We start from the raw sequence: 10,177 nt of genomic DNA on the forward strand, positions 1-10,177 counted from the left end.
GGGTTATAAGCACTTTCTTTGAGCTCTTTGAAACATTTTTTTTCAATACACATTAAATGAGTTCACAATGACACAAATAGATGAATACACTACACCAGATTTCCATCTCAGTATAAACGTCAGTGTTTTTGTGTAGCCCTTGCCCTTCGGGGCTCTCTAAGGGTTCCTGTTGTTTTTTGCAGTTACAGTATTGCAGTTACTTTTCTTTAAATGTAAATTCTGAGTTTGTCATGTTTGTTATGTATAATTAGAATCTTATAAGAATCTTAAAATCAGTACGATAATGTACAGTGTAAAGCCTGAGTGATGTGTTCATACATACTAACACCTGTTAAAAGACAAGTGTTAGACTAACTGCAAACGCTGGAGAGAAGGCTGTTTAAATAGAGAGACGTGCAGTAGTCCAGGCTAGAGGTGATGGACGCATGAATGAGTTTTTCTAGGTCTTTAGGAGGAAAATAAGGCTTCAGTTTTTCAATTTCATGTAACTGATAAAAACTTTGGACACTTGCTTCTCACTGGCAGTATACCTTACTCCTTTACTAGATTTAAAAAGCAAGTTTATTTATTTAGTCAATTTAATTTTGGTGATAATAACTTTCACAGGATTTTATACAAAATGGTATCTTAAATAGAATTTTGAGAAATAAAGAACTAATATTTTTGAGTCTTGGTTCCTGTTTTGATTTTATGATTGTGTTTCTTGTGTTTCTTGTGTTTTCGTAGTGGGTGTAGTTTGTGGGTGTGATCACCTGTGTGTACACCTGTGAGCATGGACGTGTTTGTTTTTAAAAGGTTCCTTCATGTAATGATCTGCTAGAGGGTGTGGGGGGGGGGGCACAGCCCTGTCTGTTTTCCTAGTGGTGGCTATAGCTGACCTGTGTGTGGACCTCACCTCAGCTCACAGAACCTGAGACTGTTCACTATGTTTAGCTCGCTGAATGATACAGATGATCCAAAAAGTTTTTTCTTGAGATTTGGTGGCTTATACTGTATTTTATTGTCTGTTTCTGATGCACTTGTACAGATAGTGGATGTAGCTTCATAATAACAAAGCATTAGCTGATAGCTTAACACTCTACCCTCAACAAATGCAGTACTCTATGGCTCCAGCAAAACCAGCATGGTGGTAGTCAAAACACTTAAAAAGCGTTGAGGCTTGAAAATGTGCACTCCACAGAAGGACGGTGGAGACAGTGGTACTGACAGAAAGACAGGAGCCAAACCTGAAGGAGGCAGAGCTCAAGATGTTGAGATGTTTGCTGAGAGTGACCAGAAAGGACAGGATTAGGAAGAAGTATATCAGAGGAACAGAGTCGGGTTGAGCAGTTTGGATTGAGGAGCAGTAGAGCGTCTGTTTGGCCTCTTGTCTCTTCTGCTTACATGACATTATGTAAATTAGATGTTGAAGGATGTAATGGAATTCAGACTTATTTTGTTAATATTCAAATGCAGATTACAGTCCTCCTGTTCCAGCAGTAAATTCTTCCTTAGCTCACAAAGGGGAGACAATCAAAGATGAATGGAGACCAATGTCCAGGTTTGAATGTTTTTACCATTTTCTTTTATAAAAATGTTTATTTGAAGTCTTTTTTATTTGTTTGTTTGTTTGTTTGTTTTACAGTGAATGGAGGCAGATATTCCTAAAACTTGAAGTAACAATAGTAAAGTCTGTACATTTCCATGCTTTCTTTACTGTTCTTCCTCGAAATAGACTATATTTTATAAACCAGAGAAAGTGGTGCCAGTAGTGCTAACATGAAATTGTCATGGTCCGGGTGAGTGCTTGGGTTTTTCCACAGAGTCACCATTTCCACCCCTGGGTGGAGTCACTGCATTCCTGCGTGTCTCCACACCTGCTGGCAACTAAGCTGCCAGTACTGATGAGCAGTGCTCACCACGACTCTTTGCCAAGTCTTCAGCTAACCACAGTTAGTGCTGGCCACCACAGAGTTTCACAGAAAGAAGGTTTTGTTCATAGAAACATTTATTCAGCCTTTGTTTTCCTTCCCTCAGCCGTCCTGTTGTCTGCCACCTCCATCCTCTGGCAATGCACTCCTTCATCCTGAAGCTGGTTTGTACTCGGCAGTTCTTTGCATCACAGCACCTCTTGGATCAGATTGGTGATCAATTAGATCACCAATCTGATCTAATCTGACCACTTACCCCGCCCTTGCCGTTCCAGCTCCCAGTTTGGAGAGCTGCTTCCAGCTACACTGCAACAGGTTTAAGCTGCTGAGGGTTTTACTTGAGTATTTTCTCTTCACTCACCATTTTCACTCTCTTAGTTCTGATATAACTTTTTACTTATTAGTTATCATTCAAAAACACCCAGAGGCGGTCGCATGGGAGTGACTGTTCTTACAGACACTGGGAAAGTGTGCACGAGTTGAAGAAGAGCTGTCCAAAACTGACAGTGGCACTACGAAATGTGCAATGACTGCATTAAACAAAGAAGGAAAATGGAGCGCTGATGATTGTAACAACACAAAACCTTTCTTTTGCTATGATGGTGCGATTTCTAAATAAGGTCTTTGTCAGCATTCTTACTTAATTAATTTTAGAATTTTAAGTAAGATGCCATATTGAAATGAAGCAAGCAAAGCAATGAAGTAAAGTAAGAAAAGTAAAGATGATACGGGGAAAATGTTAAAGTCAAAACGTAAAGCCTAACTCGTACTTTTTCTTCTGTTTGTTTTTTTTGCCCTGTTTTGTTTCGCCTCACATTTTAATGTCGTTCTTACTGAAGCCCGATGTCCTCAGATTCAACCAAACATCTGTGTTTACTCATGGCAAAAATGTTGATCCTGATCAAAGAAAGCAAATAACGGCCTGAAATTACTGCAGAGTGCACCTTTGACCTGGTCTCCATCATGAACATGGAACAGCAGGAACTGGTGAAGGAGGCAGCCAAGAACACCAACACATCTGGCTGGGACTGTGCTACAGCTGTGCTCTTGATCTCTGGTTCTGGGTCAATGATCAGCTTCTCTGCTATGAGAACTGGGCCAATGAGACAGAGACTGGACAGTTTGACATGTCTGTAGAAGCAAGCAGGAGAAGACGAGTGGTCCAAGAAAACAGATGAAGAGTTAAACTTCATCTATTCTTTCTGACAGGCTTACCAGTGATAGACCTTTTATTTCTAGCAAGTCTGGAAAAATACAATATTGTTGCATCGTCCAGGCTACAAACAATAATAACTTTTCTTTTGTGTTTATTCTCCGTTTACTTCTTTGAACACTGTTAGATATTTATTACAGGATGACCACACTAGTATAAAACACCTCACTACACATAAGATGTGTATTATTGGGAAATTATACTTAAATATTGATCTATATAACATTGATAAGAATGAGTGTTTTTCCTTGTGACACTTTGTGTTTGCAGATCAACATGAAAAACTGCAGCGACCCAACCAGTCACTACGAGGTTTTAATCTTCTTTGCATCCAGTTTCATCCAGCGAGAACCAACAAAGTCTAATAACAATATGTGCATGATGAAGTTACAAACCTTAATATAATTCTGTTCGTATGTTTTTAATGACTGTTCGGTGTGGACCACATTTTTCTACAGTCATGTTTCAGTGTTTTTCTCTGAGCGGTGTGACATTCAGTGTTGTCTCCATCGATGTGGGATGTGCCAGCCTTTGTGGCTGGTCTCCTGTCCCTCTTATTCAAGGTAAGTGATGGAACAAACACTTGGTTTCTTTTTCATTTGCTATAAAAATGATTTGTAAACAACTGTAAAGGACTGGGAGCCAGCACCCCGTGTTCACCTTTATGGGTTTATTAATCGCTCAGGGACACTTTCACTCTCAGCACCCACGGCAGCCAGTTCTGCAGTCAGCTGCACCCTCCTCCTCCATCTCCGGTCTGCGACATCACTGAAAAAGGGGAAAACCTCATCACAAATCATCCCCACCTGACCCACCAACCGTCCCCTGCAGCTGATCCAGGGACCACACCTCCACCACAATTGCATTTACTGATCACTGCAAACTTTGGTATAAATCTACTAGAATTTGACACATCACAGATAGTCATACACTTGAGCATTATCACTGGCTCACGTGGCTGACATCCACCAGCTGTGTGTGCTTTTTAAATAGGAAAAAAGGGATTCGTGGGAATAAAAGTTTCAGTTCATCTTCAGAAAGTACACCGATAGAAAGCAGATGTCAAATGCTGCATCTTTAGAGTAGCTATAAATAACCATATGATATGAATCTCACCTTCAAAGTGGATGAAAGGCATTATGGTGACAGATAATTTGAATTTATTGAAATGTTGTTGTTTTTTAAATGTGCAATAGCTGCACATTTCCTGGTCCGGTTTTGAATTTAAGATGTTTAAGATGCCTGTCGTCTTTCCTGTTTTCCATGGCTTCATCTAGATTAGACTGTGAATGACTGACTTCTGTTTTGAATGTTCAAATACATAATACAGAATCCTCTTGTTAGAGCTGAATGTTTCATTCAATGACCCAGAATAAGAACAGATCAGAGTGAAGCAGGGACAGAGGAACAACCTGACGTAAGTAGAAACTTTGTAGTGTAATTTGACATTATTGGCTCAGAATAGAGGTTAAAATGTATTTCTTTAGAGATTGATATTAATGTATTTTCACATATTAAATGTAGAGCCCATGTTTTATTCTTGTTTGCTGTCACAGGGGGTGGCTATAATGACAGAAACAAAAATAGCAATACAAGGCAGTGATAAAATAGTCCTGCAGTAAAACAGTTTGTGTTAAAACGGCTGTTCCAAGCTGTGAAATTGCAAAACAAAACAAAAAGTCTCAGCTTCTTGTTTATTTTCCTTGTTTAGTTGAATTTTTATCATCTGCACATTTCTGTCCTTTGTTATTTCTATCCATCCTTCTATTGAGCTTTCTTAGACAAAGCAGTGAAACCATATTAACTTTGACAATTGTCTTTTCTCCACTTCTAAAAACAACAACAATTTTAAAAAAACTAACCACACACTGAAATACTGGGTCTATCAAACAGAGCAAAGATGCACTGGAGACCTTTTCTGCTCATTCTAATGGGTAAGTAGATAATTTTACTGGAAAAACTACAAAATAATTCACTTCAGATTAGTGCACTGTTACTGTGTAATCACTAAAAGCACTGAAACTGCTCGTTTTAGGCATGTGTTGCTTTCTTTATGTGATGTCTTCCCTCCTGATTTAACTTTCTTAACGACTTCTCTGACATCATTATGTTTATACATTTATTAAGGTGTATATTTGTTTTTTTCTTTTTAGGTCAGTGTTCCTTGTTTTCATGCCAGCGCTATAAGTACTATTTTATTAAAGAGCCTAAAACATGGGACGAAGCTCAGAGCTACTGTAGAGAAGGATATAAAGACCTGGCCACAGTGCCTGACGTGACATATAGGGAGACTCTGTACATAGATTCTACAGAGAATCAAGCAAACGCCTGGATTGGGCTGTACAGCATCTCAGGAAGAGAAAACAGGATGTGGCACTGGTCTCTGCCAGGAGTGGAGTTCCATGATAAAGAGATGAAATGGAAAGTAGGGGAACCTAATGATAAACCTGAACATCTTGAGAACTGTGGACGGATTAAAAGCCCTGATGGGCTGGTGGATGTTGGCTGTTCTAACAATCACACTTTTGTCTGCTATAATGGTGAGAATAAGGCAATCATTTATTAATTAATTAATTAATTAATTAATTAAATAACTGTTCATATTTAAATATAATTCACCTCTAATGAATATGAAAAGAAGCACTGCTTTTTTTTTTAGAGCAGAGCAGACTGTATGTTTCATTGATTTACTGCACCATCTTGTGGTGCCAAATGGTATTACACAAAATAACATCAAATTCAAATTCAAATTTTATTTGTCACATTCACAGTCATACACAGTACGATATGCAGTGAAATGCTTAGACAACTGCTCGTGACCTAAAATAAAAGACTATGAAAAGGAAAGGAAATAAATTGTGTAAATTTAACTGGGAAAGAATAAAACTTCAGAGAACTGTTTCTCTGCCACACAGAGCAAAGACATCCTGAGCATGATGTCACAGCAGTGGGTATTCCCCTAACGTTGCTACAGAGAGTAAAACATGAAAGTATTTTTACAATCATACTTCAGCTTTGGACTTTGTTTTAAGTCGCATTTTTTGTTAGTGGGTTGTTTCGACATGCAGTATGAATTATTGAGCTAGTCATTAATTATTGATCTTATTGTTACAATACAGCACAATGAAAGGATCACAATTTTCAGTATTCCAGGTTAATATTTTCCAGTTTTCATGAAAAAAAAACTATTGTCTGAGATCAAAAAATGTGCATTTCTTGTGACACTTTTTTCTCTTTATTCCACAGAACAAAACAAATCACTCCATTTGATTGACACACAAAAAAAGTGGCGTGAGGCTCAGAGCTACTGCAGACAGCACCACACAGACCTGGCCAGTGGAGCAGAACAGTTAAAGGAAGCAGTCAGTAAATTATCTCGTAAACCACCATCATGGATCGGCCTGTTCAGAGACACCTGGAGGTGGTCAGATGGGAGTAATTCTTCTTACAGACACTGGGAAAGTGTCGATGAGTTGCCTGTAGAGCTGTCTAAAACTGACAGCGGCACCAGGAAGTGTGCGATGATTGCATTAAACAAAGAAGGAAAATGGAGCGCTGATGATTGTAACAACACAAAACCTTTCTTCTGCTATGATGGTGAGATTTGCAAAGATTCAGCTTTTACATCTGGTTTCTGTCAGTTTTCTTACTGAAGGAATAAATGTTAAAATAATTTTTTAATCTTTCTTATTCTCACTGAAAGAAGTGTACATGAGGAACACTGGTATAAGTTTCATCATCAAGCTAAATAACACAAACTACTATGGAGTTTTCTTCTGTTCTTATAAACGAACATCATGTGTTCTTTCATTACAGAAAAATGGATCCTGATCAATGAAAGCAAAAATTGGGACGACGCCTTAATTTACTGCAGAAAGCACCATGATGGCCTGGTCTCCATCACAAGCAGTGAACAGCAAGAACTGGTGAAGGAGAAAGCCAAGAATGCCACCACTCCGTATGTCTGGCTGGGACTGCGCTACAGCTGCGCTCTCGATCTGTGGTTCTGGGTCAATGACCAGCTTGCCTGCTATCAGAACTGGGCCAATGAGACAGACACTGGACATTGCAACCTGGCTGTAGCCATGGAGACAGGAGGAGAACATAAATGGTTCAAGAAAGATGATGAAGAGAAGTTTAACTTCATCTGTTCTCTGTGACTGGTTTTAAAAGCAGTGTAGCAGCCATGGGTTAAAAATGTGCCAATACTAGAAACAGATGACACATAACAATCATTTAAGTTGATCAGGCATAAAATTATGACCCCGGACATGTAAGGTGAATTACACTGATTATCTCTTCATCATAGAGCCTGTTAGTGGGTGGGATACATCAGGGACCAAGGCAACATTTGGTCCTCAAAGCTAATGTGTTAGAAGCTGTTTTTTATTTTTCAAACTGTAGAATGCTTTATTCCTAAATAAGTTTAAAAGCGATACGTACTGTAGAGTAAAATATACCACAGCATTTGTATGCTTATATAAACTTTCCATAATCTGACAAAGATACAAGATTTATAGTAATACTTATCCCGAGCAAGTAACAATTTTTTATTTAAAAAAAAACAACATACAAAGAGAAACAAAAACCTTTGATTAAAGAAAGAAAAATAATAGCATGAGGCCTTAAAATAATGCAGAGTGCATGTTTGACCTGGTCTCCATCACAAACCTGGAACAGCAGGAACTGGTGAAGGAGGCAGCCAAGAACACCAACACAGCCCACGTCTGCCTGGGACTGTGCTACAGCTGTGCTCTTGATCTGTGGCTCTGGGTCAATGACCGGCTTTGTCTGCTATGAGAACTGGACCAATGAGACAGAGACCGACTGCAGCAACGGAGAAAGAAAAACAAGAGTTACAATCACAGCCTAAAAACACTGTTAAAAGTACGTTTTCTCTGTTTCCAGGCTAGAAACAAGCGACACATAACAACGATAGCATTTCTTTGTTTTTATTCTTCTTTTGAAGTTTATTTCTTTGTATTCTGTCACATATTTGTTACAAAATAGGAACCTGTTCTAGCTCAATAACTCTTCACCTGTTAGATAACATAAGGTGATGGCTTCATAGTGTATACAGCAATTATAAGCTTATAATATCTAATATGTAAATAACTGTCTCAACCCCCCCAAATGCAATGTTTATATATAATTATTTAAATTTAAGGACTTAAGTAAAATGTTTATTTTTATTTTTCTGACCCTGTTTAACAATGTTGTCAGATTTTCCTGTGAACTGGGAACACTGGTATAACTGATAATGAAATTATTAAAAAAAATATTAAACATTAAATATTTTTATCATTCGTGTCAGTAAAAAAGTGTGTATTGTTCAGGATTTTTTTTAGTAATTAAGAGAACACTAGATGGTTCACATGAGCCAACAATTCCACAGCAATTAAACATGTTCACATTTCCCATATGGTCTGTGCGACAGTGTAGAACCACCCCTCATTTCTTTACATTCTGCTTGGAAAATGGAAAATGGATGCAGTGATGTAGTGAAAAATTTACAAATAAAAATGGAAACGCAGCAGCTGAGGCAAAAAGAGTTTGTGCAATTTTTATAAGCTTTAAACCAGCATGTTGGTTCTTCAGAACCAGACATGATGGTCAACACAAATTATACATTTTGTGTATATTTTTATTCACAGGTGATCATTTTTCATTTAGTACAGTACAATATTTAGCATATTTTTTGATTTCCCAAAAAATGATTTATTTAGCACAATATAGTGGGCTACATACTGAACTCAGTATCACACTCTTGGTCATCATTAATATACACATCCTGGTTCCTGTGCCAAATCATTGACGGATGTTTTCTCTGATTTCTTAATGACGTGACCTTCAGTTACTTTGTATCTGCTGTAGTCGTTGTAGCTTGAATCAAATTTGTTGAGGGCACCTTTGGGATGTTTTTTAGATTGAACTAAAGAAATGAGAACAAATCCCTCCCACTGTGCTCTTATGAAAGAGCACAGAGGGAGGGATTTGCTTTGGAAAAAACTGTATATTTGCCCAACATCTGTAAAGCAGTGGGTGTGATTTATTCTGCCTCCACCTTTCTGTTTGACTTTGCTCTTTTATTTAATCTCTTAGTGTTTCTGTGCAATGAGCAAAACAACAAGAACAACAGCAGCAGCGATGAAGTTTCATGCTTTTGTTTTCATTCTTCTCTTCATCTGCACGTACCTGAGTCTGGCACAAGGTAAGTCAAACAGAATGGACTGGATGCAGAACTGAACTGTGACATTTCCACTTAAATATCTACTTTTAACAGAATTCACAGAAATGTAACCATGCAGCTCTTCACAGTATCTTCTAAAAATCTGACTAAAAATATGCACCCATCTTTTGGTGGGTTTTTTTATGCCACATCTTGGGTTAACCACAGTTCCTGAAGCCTCATTCCTTTGTCTTTGTTTCTGAACACCTGTTGTTTTTTTTTAGTGAGGGGATGTGGGGATAATACTGGACAGCACTGACTGGCAGACATCCACAACATTTCCAAGCGGGGTGGTTTATTTCTCCGTTACTCTCTAACTTTCTCTCCAGGCTCGTATGGCAAGTGCTGCCTCGGCTATGTTAACGACATAAAAAAGAAGAGAAACATCGTCGGTTACACTATGCAGGAACCGAACACTGTCTGCAACATGACAGCTGTTTTGTGAGTATACAGTGTAAGATCCTTCACTTCTGACTGGTTTTGTTTTCCTGCACTGTCAAATTCCAGCATAATTAATAAGCACAGACTGACGGAAAAAGAAAAACCCAATTTAGGAAGTGCATGATCGACATTTAATGAAGTGTGTGAGCTTCTAAAATGAGCTTGAGGACTTTAAATAATGATACTCACATATGTAGGTTTCAGATGAAAAAGAAGTCCAAACCTGTGTGTGCCAATCCAGACGATGATTGGGTCCAGAGGGAGATGAAGAGGCTGGATCCATCAATGCTGCATTAGGTAAAAAGATACATACCATGCTCTCCCAATGTCATACACTCTCAGAGGCTATGTACATTAACCATAATACACACCGCCTCTTTACAG

General features: G+C 38.3%; 1 protein-coding gene and 1 long non-coding RNA gene across 3 annotated transcripts; both read left to right on the forward strand.

Annotated features, from left to right (window-relative positions):
* Positions 1-768: 768 nt before the first annotated feature.
* LOC120735676 (putative C-type lectin domain family 20 member A) lies at positions 769-8,659 on the forward strand. Of its 2 annotated transcripts, XM_040035210.1 has the most exons (5): positions 770-4,540; positions 5,017-5,057; positions 5,277-5,663; positions 6,370-6,720; positions 6,940-8,659. In XM_040035210.1, the coding sequence occupies exons 2-5, from the start codon at positions 5,024-5,026 to the stop codon at positions 7,281-7,283; spliced, it is 1,116 nt and encodes a 371-aa protein (XP_039891144.1). In that variant the 5' UTR covers positions 770-4,540; positions 5,017-5,023; the 3' UTR covers positions 7,284-8,659. The 2 variants fall into 2 exon arrangements, with proteins under 2 accessions (XP_039891145.1, XP_039891144.1); XM_040035211.1 differs by having other exon boundaries at positions 769-5,057.
* A 522-nt stretch (positions 8,660-9,181) lies between these two features.
* LOC120735680 lies at positions 9,182-9,720 on the forward strand. The gene is made up of 2 exons (XR_005696332.1): positions 9,182-9,334; positions 9,682-9,720. It is a non-coding gene; the product is annotated as an uncharacterized LOC120735680 (long non-coding RNA).
* Positions 9,721-10,177: the final 457 nt, after the last annotated feature.

Source organism: Simochromis diagramma, unplaced genomic scaffold (genome assembly GCF_900408965.1).
Source record: "Simochromis diagramma unplaced genomic scaffold, fSimDia1.1 OVJJ01000816.1, whole genome shotgun sequence".
Lineage (NCBI taxonomy): Eukaryota > Metazoa > Chordata > Actinopteri > Cichliformes > Cichlidae > Simochromis > Simochromis diagramma.

Excerpts from the sequence above, each read along its gene's own strand:
- LOC120735676 (XM_040035211.1), top strand. The coding sequence starts at position 5,024 with ATGCACTGGAGACCTTTTCTGCTCATTCTAATGG. Across the intron at positions 5,664-6,369 it reads CACTTTTGTCTGCTATAATG|AACAAAACAAATCACTCCAT; the intron begins GTGAGAATAAGG and ends TTTATTCCACAG. Across the intron at positions 6,721-6,939 it reads ACCTTTCTTCTGCTATGATG|AAAAATGGATCCTGATCAAT; the intron begins GTGAGATTTGCA and ends CTTTCATTACAG.